The sequence below is a fragment of the Xenopus laevis genome, chromosome 9_10L (assembly GCF_017654675.1).
Source record: "Xenopus laevis strain J_2021 chromosome 9_10L, Xenopus_laevis_v10.1, whole genome shotgun sequence".
NCBI classification, from domain to species: domain Eukaryota; kingdom Metazoa; phylum Chordata; class Amphibia; order Anura; family Pipidae; genus Xenopus; species Xenopus laevis.
The window spans coordinates 54917817-54937676 of NC_054387.1; the positions used below are offsets into that span (position 1 = coordinate 54917817).

At 42.7% G+C, this 19860-nt stretch overlaps 1 protein-coding gene across 1 annotated transcript; it reads right to left on the reverse strand.

Moving 5' to 3' along the window:
• Window positions 1-659: 659 nt before the first annotated feature.
• Window positions 660-18249, reverse strand: utp6.L (UTP6 small subunit processome component L homeolog). The gene is given in 19 exon segments (NM_001086239.1): window positions 660-895; window positions 1043-1115; window positions 2589-2655; window positions 2991-3100; window positions 3923-4003; window positions 8615-8794; window positions 9140-9217; window positions 9571-9650; window positions 9767-9948; window positions 10057-10138; window positions 10247-10328; window positions 10782-10859; window positions 11408-11526; window positions 11650-11713; window positions 11803-11850; window positions 12299-12391; window positions 13492-13533; window positions 14337-14421; window positions 18152-18249. Coding segments are annotated over 19 exon segments (1794 nt in total). The 5' UTR covers window positions 18244-18249; the 3' UTR covers window positions 660-737.
• Between the last annotated feature and the right edge of the window lie 1611 nt (window positions 18250-19860).

Genomic DNA, 19860 nt, shown 5'->3' on the forward strand with positions numbered 1-19860 from the left:
CTTGGGGATATCTGAACACCTCTGTCTTCTAACAATAGAGTTGTCCAGTGATATGTAACACTACTATTTCCTATTTCTATTGTACAGCACTGCTGCATATGTTAGCACCCAATAAAAACACCTATACCCCAGCTAGGGTTGCCATCTGGCCGGTATTTTACCGGCCTGGCCGGTAAAAATGATGGTTGATCCCAATGTTGTTAATAGGGAAAAAAGATAAATATATAGGAAGGCCAGTATTTTTTTCCAGAAAAGGTGGCAACCCTAACCCCAGCTTACATCTTACGCCAGATCAGCTGATCAGTCACTCCCCTCCCACCACTAAGCAATCATGAGGGAAGTAGAAAATGCACTTTTATGTTTTACTTTCTTATTGGATGCAGGGACTACACCTTGAAAAAAAAAAAAAAAAACACATCCCAGGACCATGAAGCAGTCTCCTTCAACAGGACAAGCTAAGAAACAGCAGCAGAGCTATTTTTATGTTATTTTTTTAGGTTTGTTTAATTACATGGTATGTTAACAAGACTGGTTATATGGGGAAGAAGCTCTGTTCAATGAAATGCTGTGGCTCTATCCTTACACAGAAGAGCTTGTATGTGAAGAATTCCTTCTGTTCCTAAATAATGCACTGCTTCAGCCACAGGCAGAGAAAAATATGAATATAAGATATTTAATTCTATAGCACTTTGTACAAATGTTTCAAATGCCACACTCTTACACCCTGGTCTTCACGCTTACAATTTCCCTGTTTGTAGCAGTGTGTAATTGGATACAAAAGATTCCACATCTTTCCCCTCCAGCATCTTCATTGCTCTCCAATGGATAGTGCCGCAGTTCTGAGGTTTCCCCTCGCCATGGTTGAGCTCTTCCTTAATGTAATCCAGCCAAAGATCTAAGAAGGATAACAATGCATACACCTGTATTATGATATGCCTATAAAGGCAAGAGTACAGTTATAAAAGCCAGGCTCAATTTCAGACAGAGTTATCTGTATACACCCCATACTATATATAGCATATGAGATATGTAGGCAAATCACCTGAGCTTGTGGTGCCAAACTCCCTCAGTGCCCGTTCATAGTATTCTCGTAGGTTCTGCATTTTGCCGTGTTCCTGGATGGTAAAAAAATAACAGACCCATGGTTTTTATTAATGCTTAAAGGCATGTGACCTTTACAAACAACAAACACTGATTAGCTTTAAGAGTCTACCTAGAATATGGAATTGTGGTGGAGACGATTTAAGTGTTTTGTGGCAACATCATGATGAAGACAAAATTACAAGGGCACTAAATTCCCAGGGGGGGGGTGTACTTTTGCTGCCTTAGCCTTAATGCATAGTTCCCCTTACAACTATTTTCCTTCAGTTAACACACCAGAAATAATGACTTTTTTTCAACTGCTTTCTATTTTTGAACAAGTGTTTGCCAGTAGTAGCTGATTAAAGGGATCCTGTCATCAGAAAACATGTTTTTTTTCAAAACGCATCAGTTAATAGTGCTACTCCAGCAGAATTCTGCACTGAAATCCATTTCTCAAAAGAGCAAACTGATTTTTTTTATGTTCAGTTTTGAAATGGGGCTAGACATTTTGTCAATTTCCCAGCTGCCCCTGGTCATGTGACTTGTGCCTGCACTTTAGGAGAGAAATGCTTTCTGTCAGGCTGCTGTTTTTCATTCTCAATGTAACTGAATGTGTCTCAGTGGGATATGGGTTTTTACTATTGAGTGTTGTTCTTAGATCTACCAGCCAGCTGTTATCTTGTTTTAGGGAGCTGTTATCTGGTTACCATCCCATTGTTCTTTTGTTTGGCTGCTGGGGGGAAAGGGAGGGGGTGATATCACTAACTTGCAGTACAGCAGTAAAGAGTGATTTAAGTTTATCAGAGCACAAGTCACATGACTTGGGGCAGCTGGGAAATTGACAATATGTCTAGCCCCATGTCAGATTTCAAAATTGAATATAAAAAAAATCTGTTTGCTCTTTTTAGAAATGGATTTCAGTGCAGAACTCTGCTGGAGCAGCACTATTAACTGATTCATTTTGAAAAATGTTTTTTTCCCATGACAGTATCCCTTTAAGTCAGGGTGTGCTCTCTAAATGGGTACAATGATTAGTTAACAAAATGGGTCACCTTCAAAACCTTGAATGTTATTTGTAATGGATATTAGATCCAGGAGGGCAGAGAATGTACTGCATTTGAATCATCAAACAATGTTGCAAGCCAGCTGATGGCTTTGGACATAGGTCCCCTTTTATTTCTGGTGTACTAAAGAAAATTTTGGCAACAAACCCTTTCAATTTAGGATTGAATATGAGCCCTGCGCCTCAGTATGATATATATCTCCGTGCTCTATACATTAATGCTGAAGCACTAGAAGCCCTTGCATTCTCCAACATTAAGCCAGCCACATTCCTAAAGCTGTACTAGACAAAACCAAGTAATGAAAGGATAGTATGTAACTTTGTCCCTGTTAAAAAGGCGATTAACAGGCTGATGGCAACATAGAACCTGTTTTTGGGTTTGTGCAGCAGGATTAAGGAAGCCACAAAATTAGGCGATTGAACAAGGCGCCAGAATACCTACCTGTTCCTTTTCAATCGTGATCATTTTGTGGAAAAACTCCTCGGACAATGGGCGACTCTCATGTAGGCTACAGAGACAGGGAAAGAAAGCAAATCACTCACCATATTGCAGGACCACAACATTTACCTGTGGGCTTCACTACACCTGTGTTTTTCAGACAATAACAGCTAGTTCCTAGTGTCTTAGTGAAAGGTTGTGAGATAACTGGAATGGTACCAGCACCCAGTGTTGGTTCTAGAAATACTGATTTAGGCTCAGGTCACACTATACATGCCTATCCTTGCTGGGATATTAATCACCCACCAATAAACAAACTTTACTTAGGATTGGCTTCTCGCAAGATGTAGCTTTTATGGCTTCATTCCCACATTCTGATCCAACAGAATTCACTTTTTTGCCCACCTGGTAAAGACTTTCTTGGCTTTCTTATAGCCCTTGGTCCTGTAAGCCCAGTCCAGGTACAGTTCCTTCATAGAGATGGATACTGCTGAAGCTGGAACCACTATGGCTTGCTGTCAAAAAAAAAAAATAAAGTATAAAAGAAGAATAGTTATGACCAAAGCAATAGTAGATACACATGTTTTGGGTCAAAGCCCTTTATCAGGTGTACAAATACTAGAATGTACATACCTTTAAGGCCAAAATGAACCAACATTACATTGCACTGTGGGAGATCCACAAGTGACAGTACATGGTAAAATAGCATAAATACATACGGACCAATGTTTCATACCTAGGCACGGTTAATGCCCATAGGCCTACTGTATCTAGGGCTATAAGCTCTGCCTTCATACTGTACTGTCTAAAAAAAGTAATAGGGCAGATGCTAGCTATGTGAAGTCAGTACTGTCTAAAAAAGTGATAGGGCAGATGCTAGCTATGTGAAGTCAATGCAGTGGTCTGTGTATGGGCATTGTGCAGGAAAGGGAAAGTATAACAGTGGAAAGAGACACAATTGGGGGGTGCAGAGAAATTTAAGTAGTCATGTGGATTTAATGTTGTGCACCAGATTTCACTCAACTTTCTTTACTACATCCAGGATGAAAAGATCAATCACACTAGAAGGTAGGCATTTGCACAAATTACTAGAATAAGTTTGCATTTCTGTTTTGGCCATTAACTAAAAACATTTTTTAGTATAACCAGAGGCTGTACTCTATTATTTTGGATACATTTTTTGTATGTTTGTGTTCCCTGAACCAGGGACAGAGAGGATGTGGGCATACTTTCCCTATTTTAATTTTCTATGTTTTTTTTAGAACAGGAGGGTCTAAACAGCAGGTTGTACAGGGGAAGAACAGAGCAGGGTTCTGTCAGCAGATACATTGTCTTACCTTGTAGAGAGCTTCTGTTGCTTCCTCATCTTTGGTTTTCTCACTCCACTCAACCTTTAATGTCCATAAAAACACAGAGTCCTGTGTGGAACACAGGAAAGCTTGTAAAAGTTAGGCAACTCTGTGCCAGCTTGTGCAGATAATCCTATATATAACTATATGTCACAAACTGTACATGCTAGTATGGTAATTATCCTTCATTTTAGGCTTAAAAACAAATAACACCATTAACCAAAATGGAAATCAAATGAAAAGATAATGAGTGATCACTTGCAAAATTAGCAACCATAAAAATAACCATTATAGAAATTGAGTGTTGGTGGCAGTCGGACAGGAATGGCCACCCTGTTATAGGAAGAAGGCCAACAGAAGGAGGTTGACATCCATGCGCACCTCTTCCCATACAGATTGTAAAATTTACCAGGGGCAGTCTTAATATGACCATATGCAGTCCAATAGAAGATGCTAAATCAGCTTTGCTCATAGGCCTGTGTATGGGGGTATCGTTCAGCCCGGTTAGAAAAGGAGATTTGGTGTACTCACTGTTAAATCTCTTTCTCTTCAGTCACTTGGGGGACACAACTGTTATAGTTGCTACCAGCAGGAGGAGAAGGACATCAATAGAAAAAAATAGAACTAGCTTCTCCTCCGCTCCCTAATCAGGCGGAGCAGAGATCAGTTTTTTTACCAAAATACTCAGATAACTTGAACATAACTGTAGTAATAATTAGTTACCAGACCAAGTCTGAATGACTATCCAGGGAGGGAAGCTTTGTCCCCCAAGTGACTGAAAAGAAAGATTGAACTGTGAATACACAAAATCTCCTTTTCTCCATTGTCGCTTGGGGGACACAGGGACAGTGGGGACATACCAAAGTTGGAAGGATAGGCCACGGCTTAAAGTATCTTCCTGCTGAAGCGTGTCCACGTAGCTGCTTTGCACAGCTGTTTAGTCGAGGATTGGTGACGGAATGCCCAGGAAGTGCTCATCCCCCTGGTGGAATGCGCCTTGAGGCCGAGCAGGGGTGTTTGTCCCCTCGCGGTGTATGCTCGTTGAATGGCCTGTTTGATCCAGCGCGAGATCGTTGATTTTGAAGCCGGTGTACCTTGTTGAGGTCCAAATGAAAGGACAAATAGGGCGTCCGACTTGCGTATATCCTGAACCCTGCAGAGGTAGAATTTGAGAGCCTGGACTGGATCCAGTGAATGTTATGCTGCCTCTTTTGGGTTGGATGGTGCAGGACAGAAGGTTAGAATGGTAATTTCTTGATTTAAGCAAAACACCGAGACCACCTTAAAGGGATACTGTCATGGGGAAAAAATTTTTTTTTCAAAATGAATCAGTTAATAGTGCTGCTCCAGCAGAACTCTGCACTGAAATCCATTTCTCAAAAGAGCAAACAGATTTTTTTATATTCAATTTTGAAATCTGACATGGGGCTAGACATATTGTCAATTTCCCAGCTGCCCCAAGTCATGTGACTTGTGCTCTGATAAACTTCAATCACTCTTTACTGCAAGTTAGAGTGATATCACCCCCTTCCTTTTTCCCCCGAGCAGCCAAACAAAAGAACAATGGGAAGGTAACCCGATAGCAGCTCCCTAACACAAGATAACAGCTGCCTGGTAGATCTAAGAACAGTAAAAACCCATGTCCCACTGAGACACATTCAGTTACATTGAGAAGGAAAAACAGCAGCCTGCCAGAAAGCATTTCTCTCCTAAAGTGCAGGCACAAGTCACATGACTGGGGGCAGCTGGGAAATTGACAAAATGTCTAGCCCCATGTCAGATTTCAAAATTGAATATAAAAAAAATCTGTTTGCTCTTTTGAGAAATGGATTTCAGTGCACAATTCTGATGGAGCAGCACTATTAACTGATGCATTTTTCCCATGACAGTATCCCTTTAAGTAGGAAGGATGGTACTGTGCGTAATACCGCCATGTGCGGATGGAACACGAGGAAGGGAGTCTCGCACGACAATGCACTGAGTTCGTACATTGCCGATGCAATAGCCAATAGGAATGCAGTCATCCAAGCGAGCCACTGAAGAGGAATTGATGCTAATGGTTCGAATGGTGGCTTCTGTAGTGCCCGCAATAACAAAGAGAGGTCCCATGTTGGCACAGGTGCTCGTATTGGGGGGAGGTGGGGGGGAAGAGGCTAAGCGAGCAACCCCCTGTAGGAAGGTTTTTACATCAGGTAGTGGTAGGCCTTCACAGATATGGGCTTCCGCACTGCCTTCATTACCCTCACTACCGCCTCCGAAAACCTTTTCTGCCTTAAGATCTGGGTCTCAAGAGCCATGCCATCAAATTGAGAGCTTCCGGCTTTGGGTGGAGAATGGGACCTTGTGACAGACGATCTGGTAGTGGAGGAAGGATCCAGGGTTCCTCTATCGAGAGGTTGATTAGGTCCGAGAACCAAGTTCTTCGTGGCCATCTGGGAGCTATGAGAATGAGAGTTGTCTGTTCTCCCTGCAGCTTCCTGATCGTTCTTGTGATGAGCGGCAGTGGTGGATAGACGTAGGCAAGCCCGAAGTCCCACACTAATGTTAGGGCATCTGTGCCTAATGCTAGGGGATCCCTGTACCTGGCGAAGAAGTTTGTTACTTTTTCGATTCTGTTGCGTGGCCATGAGAGCCACCTCTAACATCACGCATCTCTCTGCTATCTCATTGAATATTTCTTTCTTTAGGGACCATTCTCTTGGATCCAGTGCCTGTCTGCTTAGGAAGTCTGCTTCCCAGTTTTGTATCCCTGGTATATAGATGGCTGACAGCAGAGTCTGATTGGCTTTCGCCCACTGGAACATGAGGTTGACCTCGTTTAACGCTCCTTGGTCCACCCTGGTGGTTGATGTCGCCTACCACCGTCGAGTTGTCGGATTGGACCTTTATGGCTTGTCTTGCTAGCTCCCGCTGCCAGTGTACTAGCCCCAGGCAATTTGCCTGGATCTGGAGCAGGTTGATCAACAGTCTGCTCTCCTCCGAGACCATAGTCCTTGTGCTGCTTTTCCCTCCAGTACCGCTCCCCAGTCGAATAGACTTGTTAGGATTGGGTTTTCAAGCGGTCTGCCGGTGGTGGGGTTGCCGAGTTTTAGCCACCAGAGGAGAGAGATGTTTGCGTTTTTCTGGAGATGCGGCTCTTTTAGGATAGCAATTTCCTTTTCTTTCCTGAAGAGGAGATGCGTGTAAGCGCTAACTGCGTGTGCCTGCTGTGGCTGCAGTAGCTCCTTTGTTGGGAACCGGACTCGATGTGCTCAGGTAGGAAGTGCGCCGCAAAATGTTGTGACGAGTTTGTGGTATTTGAGTGCAGGGACTATAGGAGCTAAATGCCCCTTGCCGGAGAGCTCCCTTAGGCGTTCAAACTCTACTGGCTGTGCTCAACACTGCGCCCCTAGGAGAGAACCGCAGTTGCGGTATCTCCTAATAGGCTGTGAGGCAGTTTACCTTGCCAAGCACACAAATGATAACCAAGGTGGGGTAGGGAACCAGGTTGGAAGCGAGGTGAGCCTACTTACATGGTGAGAATCTCGCTTCCAGTGTGTCACCCGACCAGGCTTCTCTCCCCCTGTAGAGGGAATGGAAAGGTTAGGTGACTGGTGTCAGCTGCACCTTTTAAACCCAAGGGACAGTCCCACATTGTAAGATGCCAGGTAGAGACCACCAACTCAGTGTATGACATTGGAGATGCCAAAGATCCCTACAACTATGTATGAGCTAATCACAATACTGTAGACTGAATGTGTGTGAGAATTACTTCCTACCTCCTGAGGACACAACAAAAAACTGATCTCTGCTCGGCCTGCTGGGGGGTATAACCCGCGGAGGAGGCACCAGTTCTATTTTTTCGATTGTTGTGCTGGTCCTGCTGGTAGCAACTATACCCCACTGTCCCTGTGTCCCCCAAGCCGACAATGGAGAAAAGAACATTGGGTGAAACTGCATCAGCATATTGATATGGTCTTCTCCCACTTATTTGACCATCAGCCCAATGTGGCCCAGAATTACTCTTAAAAACCCTTGGTTTCTTATGGAATTAAGGCTTTTTACTCAAGAAGGTGCTGCTCTCAAGAGTCATTTTCTGACAACACACATTAGGCTATTTGTGTTTTGCCAGAAAATATATATATATATCAAACAAGGGAAAGTTGTGCTCACCACTATTTTTTAAAACCATTAGGCGGGGGTGCAATGAGGATGTGACCACAAAATACATACAGTCAACTACAAGAGTCCTCTGCACTCAACCCATTATCAATATATTTAAGACAGAGACATTTTGTGCATACTGCTACTAAAAAATGCCTTACCCTTTAAACAACACAGGGATTGTTTGTCCATATATTTTTAGTAGCAGTATGCACAAAATGACTGTCTTAAATATATTGATAATGGGTTGAGTGCAGAGGACCTCTTGTAGTTGATATATATATATATATTCTGAACATTTGGAGAACAATCTTTCACTCCATAATCAAGTGGAGTCATTAGGGAAGGGAGTAACAGTGCCGACCTTATTAGAGTCTCATACACACACCTTTAACAGGTTATTTCATGTTCCCTGCCCAAAGCAAGGTAGCTGGGAGTGCAGAAAGCTTGCTTTGTTCACAAGCAAGCCATCATGAATTTGCCAGTCGGAATAACTCTGCATCCAGATATAACAAAATATACATGAAGAATAAATACCTTTGGTTTAAAGTGTTTAAATGCCTCTTCAAACACCTGATCAATGCCAGTTTGACCCAGCTTCACTAGAATTTCAAGCCTAGTCTGCCACAGTTTTGCAGACTGGCTGTAGCGTTTGATGGCTGCTTCAGAAGCTCCCACAATACTGTCAGTCTCTCCAAGAGCCAAAAGTTCAGAGATCTGCAAGAAATTTTAAGAGCCAAAATAACAAGGCCTTATCCAAACCAGGTCTACGGGTCTGTTCAGAGTTTACTCACTCCATGCCATCTTCACACAGTTCCCCACACACATCAGGACAATGTCTCCACCACTGGTCCTATCTTCCAAAACGTACATATTTTGCATGCCAACCACACTCTTGCAGACTAGTACTACTCTTCTTTGCCAAACAGCTTTGCCATTTATTACGAAATATCAGGGGCATTGGGGCTCATTAAAGAGTTGTTTATTCCAAGCTGGAATTATCAGGCTAACAGGCAGGAATTATCAGGCAAACAGACACTCACAGAAGATGATGGTTCTTACCCACTCTATGTACTTCTCTTCTGCCAACATACTGGCTTCATGTGCCTTCCTGTATGCATTGAATAACCGCTCCTGTCTCTGTTAAAAGTAACAAAGTGCCTATGAACATTGTACTCGACAAAAGTAATGCAACCACCCCTGCAGTCACTTACCCCCTACTCACTCTGGCTTTAGTTGCCCTTGGCTGTAATTATAGCCTTGCTGCCCGTGACTCCAATTGTAAGAATTACTGTACAGTTTGCACCCTAGTTCTGGTTGGGACTAGGATTGCCACCTTTTCTGGAAAAAAATACCGGCCTTCCTATAATATATATATCTTTTTTCCCCTATTAATAACATTGGGATCAACAATCATTGCTACCGGCCAGGTGGCAACCCTAGTTGGCACCCTCACACTCTGGCTTGTCTAATGTTGGAAACATTGGTCTTACCATCTGTTTAAGCTCCTTGCAATTCGTTTTTCTCTTATATCTCTGCCGGCAGGATACAATATACAGTTCCCACATTGACTCTAGAAAGAAAGATTTGTATTCAGTGACTGAAAGCAACATATGGGAGCACCTGCACACACAATATATAACCTGCACACATAGTATATTACACCAGTCTATGAAAGCTTTTGCAGACCTGTGTTGAGAGACTCCAGGGCAGTTTCATAGATTTTGCTGCATCTCTCCTCCCTCCTCAACATATCTGTGGCTTTTGCTTTCTTGGAGCTGTATTCAGTAGAAGGCAGGGACTCAACTGTTAGCTCCTGTTGGGCCATGAAGTCCCAGGTGAATGGATCCTGTGCATGTAGACTCTGGAGACTGACAAGAAGCTTACTCAGTAAAGTGCCACTGCTGATAAATACTCTTATGAGCACATGATGGGTCAAATCCGCCCACCCCACAACACACACACAGCCCAATTCTCACTCAGTAAGGATTTCCTTCTGCAGATCTTGGGTAAAATCAAATTCCTTAGCAATGGAAAGAAGAGACAAGTGGAACTGGGCACCTTTAGGGGAAAGGATAAAAGAAATGATTCAGTTAGCAAGATAGGTCAAACCCATTACATGCAGAGATAAATATACAGTCTTTAGTGTTACAATGTAACTCCCAGTACCTTTTATTGTCTGTACAGCAGACTTGTACACTACACGTGCCAGCTCTCCCTCTAGGATGCTCTCCAAATACCCAGCCTCATCCTGCCAAAGATACACATTAAAAGTCATGGACATTGGTTATGGCAGATTGAAGAGCCAAACACTTACCAAGCTATTCTAGGCTTTAGCTACAGAAAAACAAATTCAAAGCAGAAAAGATTTCAGTCTAGGAACAGCTATGTAAGCACAAGTTTGATATACAGACATACCATGGGGAAAGGGTCGATTGTGTCGAAAAATTGGCTCCAATATACAGACATTCATAATGATGGAAAAGGGAGTACTGGAACACATGGTTCAAGAGACACATAGCTCAGGGAAAAGACCTAGCTTTCGGACACACTTGTATTACACAGATAAAACTGCAAGGACAGTTATGGTGCCCTGGAAGCAGACGATATACACAGTTAAGGTTTTGGCAGACACAGTTGCAGACATTGTACAGTACAAAACCTGGTACGGTCACAGGTAGAAAGAGAAGGCTTCTGTTCTCACCAAGTCCATTTTAGCTTTCTCCATTTCCTCTTTCTCTTTTCTCTGTTTCTCTGCATTCAGCAACTCCATGCGGAAATACTACAAGATATAAGGGACTTGATGACAGAGGCAGTGCAGCATGCCATAGACCAGTAATAACAGGAATAAAAATGCACAGAGATGGACACAGGTCTCTAAAGGAAATGTGCTTCCAGAGTCGTACCGTCTGTTTTACAATAGCTTATATATATTGGTTACTTTCTATGGTCCAGCATAAGCCCATATACTATAATTAGTGTACAATTTGTAAGATTTGTTGTACTCTGGTGCAGAACACAAAAATGGCTATGGTACGCCATGAGCTTTCCTTTCAACATTCAAGAAAACTTACTATGGAGGCAATCAGCCAACATAAGACAGAGGATCTGTTGATCCAAGGGGAACATTACTGGGAAATGGGCCTTTAATGTGCACAGATAAAGGTTAATATGTATTTGTTCTAAGATAAGCAGTTTGTACGCACCAGTCAATATAATGGTTTCCTGGTACTGCACCCAGTTCCATTTGAGTCTGGAGCCTACATCAATCCAGAATGAGTGCTAGATATGCAGCACATATCTTCATCTGTCGCAGAGTAATGTACTCACCTCCTGGTAGATCAAAGGTGACTCTGGATGAAAGCGCAGGGCCCGAAGGAATATGTGCCTGGAACTTTCCACGGACAGATTATTTTCAATTTCCCACTTGGCTGCCATTAGCCATACCGCTGCAGAAAGGAAAGAGATCAGTGGCTTTCCATGTCAGGAACCAGGACTCAAGCCTGTGCAAGAGAATATTTATATACCAAATAAAGCGCAGATCAAAAAGAGAAAATTAGGTCTCGGCTTACTTGGTTTATCCGAGTGAACAGCCAGAAGGGCAGAGAAGATCTTGCTGATTTGATGCTTGCAGTTCTAAAAGTAGAACATAACAGGGTTAAGCGCTCTACGGGAACACGACTGGTTGGAGTGCTATCAGGAAACACTAGGATAAAGCAACTTACCCACTGCTTACAGAAACTCACATGGGAGTACCAGAGCTGCAGATCCTCCTAGAAGCAGTACAAAGAGTGCATTAGTATCAAACAAGGGTCTCGTGGAATAGAGTTAGACAGGAAGAACAAACAAGCTGGGCAAGTGGCATTTATGCCATATCTGGAAGCAGCAACTTGTTTGATAAACATAGGTTTTCTATCCCCAACCCCTGACTATAGGCACTCCACAAAGTGCAGCAGCCCCACAACGTATAAGAATGCATCTGAGCAGGAACCAAAAATCTGTAGCATGTCTGCCTGCAAGATACCATCGAGCTCAGAAAGATTTATTCTGCACACATTGGCAGGAAAGGCGAACGGCTCATCAAATTCATTGGGTGATAGATAAAGGAGAACAAGATTATAGGCACATTATGCTCTGTTATTATTTATATAGAGTTAGATAAACGGGCCATGGTCATCTGCTTTCATCTCCCGGGCCCACAAACAAAGGTTCCTTCCTTGCCTGCCACTTGCTGGTCGCTCTCTGGAAAGCCTTGTGGATTCTCTGTACAATGACATACTCAATATCTTCCTTTTTAAAGTAGTATCCGATTCTCTGCAATACATAAGGAACACACAGGATAATCAGTCAGGCACTGCCATTTAACTCACAAGTCAGGAACAGCAGTAACATTTCGATATCACAGCCAACAGTGCAAGAATTGGAGGCGGATGGCATCCCCCCATTTTTTTCACCAAATTATATCCCACCCGGCGCAGCAGTCATATCAGTTTAGTCCAACAGCCGCTGTTGGACTAAACTACATTTATCTGGGGGCATTTGACATCAGGTTGGTACTGCTTTTATGCTGCTAAATGTTTTGGGGCATTAAACATGAAGTTAGCACTGCATATGTACAGCCATGTGAATTTGGGCATTAAACATAAATTTGTAACAAGTTACATTTATATACTGCTATCTGTATTGGCAGCCATTAAACAAGAAGTTGGCACTGCATTTATATACAGGTATTGGACCTATTATCCGGAATCATCTGGACCTGGGGCTTTCCGGATAACGGGTCTTTCCGTAATTTGGATCTTCACACCTTAAGACTACTAGAAAATCATGTAAACATTAAATAAACCCAATAGGCTGGTTTTATTTCCAATAAGGATTAATTATATCTTAGTTGGGATCAAGTACAAGCAACTGTTTTCTTGCTACAGAGAAAAAGGAAATCATTTTTAAAATTTTGGATTATTTTATTATAATGGAGTCTATGGGAGACGGCCTTTCCGTAATTCAGAACTTTCTGGATAACGGGTTTCCGGATAATGGATCCCATACTTGTACTATGTGTATTGGCGCTCATTAAGCGTGAAGCTGGCACTGCATTAAAACCAGAAAGCGTTGGTGGGCAAGGCTTCATATGACAATGGGTGTGGCCTATAATTGCCGATGGGCTTGTTTTTTTTCCAAATACCATTAATCAACTTTTTTCACCCAAATTCAATCCCTGGCAGCTGCTTGGTAGGGAGAGCAGATCCTTCTTAACCGCTTAAAGAGTACATTTTTCCAAGGTTTGGCAATCCATCAGAAGTGACAGCATTGTCCCTAAATCATCACTATAAGAATAGATATCCTATTCCTGGGTCTCCTCTTACTGGCCATTATCCACCTGCCCAGATTAAAGCCATTTGGTAAAAACTGACCTGTCTTCTCTTCTTAATCAAGCTCAGGAGATGCACTTCATACTGCAGAAAAGGAAGCAGAGTAGATAGTTAAAAACACAGCATACATCAGGGGTCAGCAACCCTTACTATCAAAAGAGCCATTTTGCCCCCCTCGTCTACTAAAGAAAACTAGTCTGGAGCCGCAAAACATAACACAGTTTATAAACTTTTAAAAGTTTTAACCTTTTTTTAATTTTAACTGTTACAACATCAGAATACAACAAACAGAAGTGCAGTGTGTATGTGTAGGCCTACTTTGAAATAAATAAAACACTGAATAGCCCTATTGAGTGTGTGACCGCTGTAAGGACCATGATGAATCATCTTGCTGTGGCTCAGTCTTGCCTGGCACATCTATACAGCCCTCGCACCTGCTGGCGGCTTCCCGGTCTCATACTCAAGAAGCCGCCATCAGGTGCAGGGGCACCTAGACGACATGACAGGCAAAGCCGCAGCAAGCAGGATGAAGAGCCGCGTGTTACCTACCCATGGCATATATACATTTACAGTACCACGCCCCCTTTCACTCCACCATGCCTTTCTCTTAGGAGGCAGAGGAACGAGGAGACTCATATGGGAAGTAAGGAAATGGAAGAAATACAGGCAGTTGGGACTGAAAGAGGCAAGGGAAAACCTAATGTAAGGAATTTCTGCCCCCCAGGATTGGAACTGTTCCCTCCATGGTGTCTGTTACTACAGATTTTCCACAAGTCATCAATGGGTGCAAGCCTTGCTGTACTGCCTGTAGCACCCAGCAGCACTCACACCAACATCCCAGTGTCACCCATCATGGCACTGCACAGACTGACACACAAGCCAATTACCTGTAAGTAGGTGAGAAAATCCTGTTTTTCAACAGTCCTTCGTTGCAGCTTGTACTCTAGAGATGTGACTTTCTTAACGATCACCCTGTAAAGAAGGGTCCGAAAATCAGAACACAAGGCCTGCCCATACTGAGGGCATTTATAGGTGCACAGAGTGACAGAGTATAGCCATGATACCTCATTGATACCTCATGATACCAACATTTATGTTGCTAATGTAAGATAATTTTAATTAAATATCCTTTATAGGAGTAGTGCTGTACACCAAACTTTGTATTAATAGGGGATATACGGAAGACCACTTTGAACATGCACCTCATTATAATAGATACTATTCAGCTGCGCTGCCAGTTGAGAGAAATATGGAGGCAATGTACATTATACAGAGAGAAAAACGGAGCCATCACAATTTTAGTGGTTAGAGTTTGCAATTGGTTTTCATAAAAAATAAACTTAATTAAAGGAGTTGTTCACCTTCAAACAACTAGTTGTTGTGAGATAGATAACCAGAAATAACGACTTTTTCCAATCACTTTCTATGTGTCACCGTTTTTCTAATATTGAAGTGTAAAGTGTAATTTTTCACCTTCTAAAGCAGCTCTGGGAGGGGGGGGGCCCCTGTAAACTGTTCTAAATTGACACATTTCTTATCTTTGTCCCTGCTGAGCAGAATCTCTGGGTTTCATTACAGGCAGCTGTTAGAATTGATACAATAGTTGCTAATACTCCAGAGATGCTGCTGAGAAATGAATCAATTAAATGTTGCAAAATTCTAACAGTTTAGAGTCTGCACCTGAATTACTGAGCTGTTAGACAAACACCAGAGACAGGAACATTCAATTTTAAACTTAGATTTTGGAAAAACAGTAAAAAATAAATAATGGAAAGTAACTGAAAAAAAGTCTATTTCTGGGGAACAATCTGAAAACAACTGAACTGAAAAAAGTGTTTGGAAGGTGAACAACCCCTTAAGGGTTGGGGCAGACTGGCAGTTTTGGGGAGATTTAGGCGCCTGGCGACAATCTCCCTGAAATGCCTTCCGTCTGCTTGAATGAAGAATCGCCTGCGCTAATGCACTCACGGAACTTTGATTTCCGAAGTTTCCTTGTGAGGCAACTTTGGGCGACTTTGGAAATCGAAGTGCCGCGAGTGCATTAGCGCAGGTGATTCTTCATTCAAGCAGACGGAAGGCAGTTTGGGGAGATTGTCCCACGCAGAAGAGGCGATTAGTCTCCAGGCGACTAAATCTCCCCAAATCTGCCCCAACCCTTAAGCTCCTTGTTCAGCTGCTCTCTAGTTTGGAATTTCAGCAGCTATCTGGTTGATAGGGATCAATTTAACCTAGCAACTGTATCCTCAGAGAGCAATGGGTCAGTGACCCCTTTCACAAAGTGTAGAAGAGAAAGGCAAATAATTCAAAAACTATAAAAGTCAAAAAATGAAGGCCAATGGAAATGTTGTTTAGAACGGTACATTCCATAACATACTAAAAGGGAACCTAAAGGTGAATCAAACCTTTAATTACAACCTTCCTGCAGCCAATCCATTGTACACATGGAAATGACCAGCCTACGTAACAAGGTCTCCAGATCTAACTGTCACAAATCTGCTGAATGCAAGTTTAACATCTGGTTTACAGGGACGTTATTACACCGTCCCCTTTAAAGAACTGCATCTGGCGCCACTTCTAATTGCAGATACACACACTCTCTCTATGGATTGTACGTTTGCTTATGGTGATACGTATATCATATACACGCAGAGGTTCTCTGATTCCAGCCAGGTCACTATTCTTATTTATGTATTTTTACAAGTTACCAATTCAGTCTCTCACTGCTTCCGTCTAGTGAAGTTATGTATACAGCCAAAGTAGTTGTAAGAATAGATACTTGCTGCAAAATTACGGTGATTTTATTGACACACGACATGTTTTTAGCAGTAGATCGTTTTCAAGTGTGACGTACACTTGAAAAAGAGCTAGCGCTAGTGTGTCAATAAAAGCACCTTAATTTTGCAGCAAATATCTGCGTTCGATCTACTCTTACAACTACTTTGGCTGAGTTTGTGCATATTCTCCCTGTGGTGGGTTAACTGGCTTCTGATAAACCTGCCCATAGTGGGAGTGCCTGGCAGGCTCGGACTGGCAATCTGTGGGTTCTGGCAAATGCCAGAGGGGCTACCATAAGATGCCATAGAAAGTCACTACTTAGTGGGCTGGTGAGGAGCTGATCGGGCCTCTCTGTATTGGAATGCCAGGGCCTATTTTGACTCCCAGTCCAGACCTGGTGCCTGGGATAGGAGCATTAGATTGTAAGCAGGTTTCCAGCCTAATTGGGCTACTAATTCAAAACCAAGGCGGGTTTTGAAAGTACAAACTAGCCAAGGTTAGGCTACTTTTTGGGCCTTTGGCTGGTTTTTACTTTGAAAAACAGCCAACGTTTTTTCTTGCCCTAATGTGCCAAGCCTGCATCTCCCAATGCATGTTGGGTAATGTAGTTTTTGTTTAAAAGGGTGGTTCACCTTTAAGTTAACTTATAGTATGTTATAGAATGGCCAATTATAAGCAACATTTGAATTGGTTTTCATTATTTATTTTTTATATCTTTATAATTATTTGCCTTTTTCTTCTGACTGCTTCCAGCTTTCAAATGGGCGTCGCTAACCCCATTTAAAAAGCAAATGCTCTGTAAGGCTACACATGTATTGTTATTGCTACTTTTATTTCTCATCTTTCTAGTAAGATCCTCTTCTATTCATATTCCAGTCTCTTATTCAAATCAATGCATAGTTGCTAGGGTAATTTGGACCCTAGCAACAAGATTGCTGAAATTGCAAACTGGAGAGCGGCTAAATAAAAATCGAAAACTCAAAAACCTTAAGTAATAAAAAATAAAAACCAGTTGTAAATCTCAGAATATCACTCTCTACATCATACTAAAAGTTAACTCAATTTAACAATTTGCCAACTGCTCAGATGTAAGTAAGACTAGAATACTCAGCATGCAATGGGACTGACGTATGTAGAAGTCCGGGAGTTACTAGATTCTGGGCTCTATACCCCAATCTCCTGTCCCTCTTTAACATTCTCAAGTTTTCTGGTGACTTTTCTCAATTTTAGACAAACCAGTCTTACCAATATTTATTGACATTGTATATGTATTAGGGCTTTATGGGGTCCCTATACCTCCTGAGCCCCACTCTGTAGTTACTCCCCTAGTGACAGGCAAATCTGTCCTATTTTACTTCATGGAAAAATTTGCAAACCAGTAAAAATTTGAAAAAGGCATATTTTCATATATGCATAAGTTTATTTTTTTAGACTTTTTTTTCCCACTGCACATATTGTGCTATTTTTGGGCTACTTTTGAAGTGACTCTTAGCTTATTTTGTAGCTGATTTTGGCTGGTTTTAAAAATGAGACATGGCAACCCTGCTGAGGCAGTGTATGAGTGGGTTTATAGAGAAAGAGGTTCTACAGAATTCCAAACCGAGCCTTCCCCACAGACATGTCTTCTCGATCTTTCATCATCCCTTATTTACCCACAGACTCGGAATCGCCCAGTGGTTGCCAGTATGGCAGATCATTACTGGAATTACACAATATGTAGCAGTTTCCCAAGAAATTACATCAAGGGGGTTCCATTCCAAGCATGGACGCTTTGCCAAAGGCCACCGTTGTCCTACACCACTATTTGCCTTTCATTTCTGCGTGGCTGGGCTCAGGCTTTGCTATCGATCGGAACTAGCCCATCTGTTCCATCTCAGCCTCAGTGCCAAACACACAACCCGGGCACAGAAATGTCCGCGGCTCATACCTGACTTCCTTCCCGGTGAGGAGGCCGATTCTCTCCAACTGTTCCAACTCCGGGATTCGCTCCTCTATCCGCCGCTGTACAAACTCCGCCATCCTAAACTAGGCAAGACAGAAACACGTGTGCCCTATTTCCGGCGTCCCTTGTGCGCCTTCCGCCCGCGAACTGCCACCACTACTCAAAGGTTCCTACAGCGTTTGGTAGAACTGCGCTCCTCTCTTCGCCAGGGGCATTTACTGCTCTGTGTACTTTCATACAGAATTGCAACGCCAGGTATACAACACTACTGATGCGGCAGTTACCTCGGGGAATCCGTGGGTTCTGGCAAGGCAAATCCATTGGTGCAGTTATATGAAGCCATATACAGTCACCACTATTGGGGTGTGTGAGCTGTTTGGACCTCTCTGTACTTGAGATGCCAATTCCTAATCTGAACCCTAGTCCTGACGGCAGATCCGGATTTGTAGAAAGTCCGCCAAGGCCCTGGCTAGGTACATACCTCCCAACATTATGGAAATAAAAAGAGCGTGGCTATGGTTGCTAACTTTTCTGGGAAAAATACCGGCCTTCCTATATATGTTTTTTCCCTATTGATAACATTGGGATCAACCATCATTTTTACCAACCAGAGTAAAATACAGGTCAGACGGCACCCCTATGCTTAGCGGTGAATTTTTTTTGACTCCGCCTATTGTGTGGCCAGAGCCCTTAATTACCATGTTCATTTTACAAAATTTGGCAGGATATGAAAGTTTGAACATATTTCTATGGTTTCTTTTCAGTTATTACAGTTTTGCTAATGAAGGTGCTGCGAGTCTAACTTCTCCCAAGATATATTTTTATCTTAATTGTTACAATTACTTATTTGTTTAGCTCAAAAATTATTACAAAAGTATCTTAGTTGCACCTGGTGGGTGTTCTGGGCTATCTGCCAAAAGCCAATTAAGTTAGAAACTTTTTCTGGCTGTTCAGTGCAGAGAAAGTCGAGATTGCAGTCCCTCTGAAAACGGGACAGTTGTGAGGTATGGTAGGGCTAAGGTTGCCACTCGGCCGGTACAATACCTGCCAAGGCCTGGGCTGGTATTACAAATTTACTGGCAATGTAGCTGCTGGTAAATTTGTTATACCCCTAATAAAAGTCCTTGGCCACCCCAAATCCACTCAAAACTTACCCTTTCTCCACCTTCTGGCCATCTCATACAGATGCTCCACCCATTTTAGGTCACACCCACCTCATTTACATCTTGACCCGCCCCTTTTGTTCCTGCCCCCAACACCGGCTGGTGGAAATTTTATGAAAAGGTAGCAACCCTACTTAGGGCAGCTGGATTTTACAGGGGCAGCATGCTGCCACACCTACATTGGTTCAGAGATACTTGGGATGCGAAAGATCCATGAATCCCCATGAAAATTTGCGCAAATAAAAGGGAGGGGACGGGGGCGATGAACGTCAGTTGGCCAAGGGATGCCCACTATGTAAATCCGGCCCTGCATATGACTTCAATTTCCAACATTTATCTCAACTTGGAACAGTAGCCCAAGATCCCAATTTAGCTTCCAGTGTGTATGGGCCTGCTCACTGATCACCAAGATGGATACTGGAAACAGAAGTGACGTGGGTAAAAGTGGGGCAAGCACTGCTGAGCAGCTCTTAAATTTGCCAGGGTAGCTTTACTTCCCCTTTAACCTTTTAAATGCCAGAGAACGTAGAA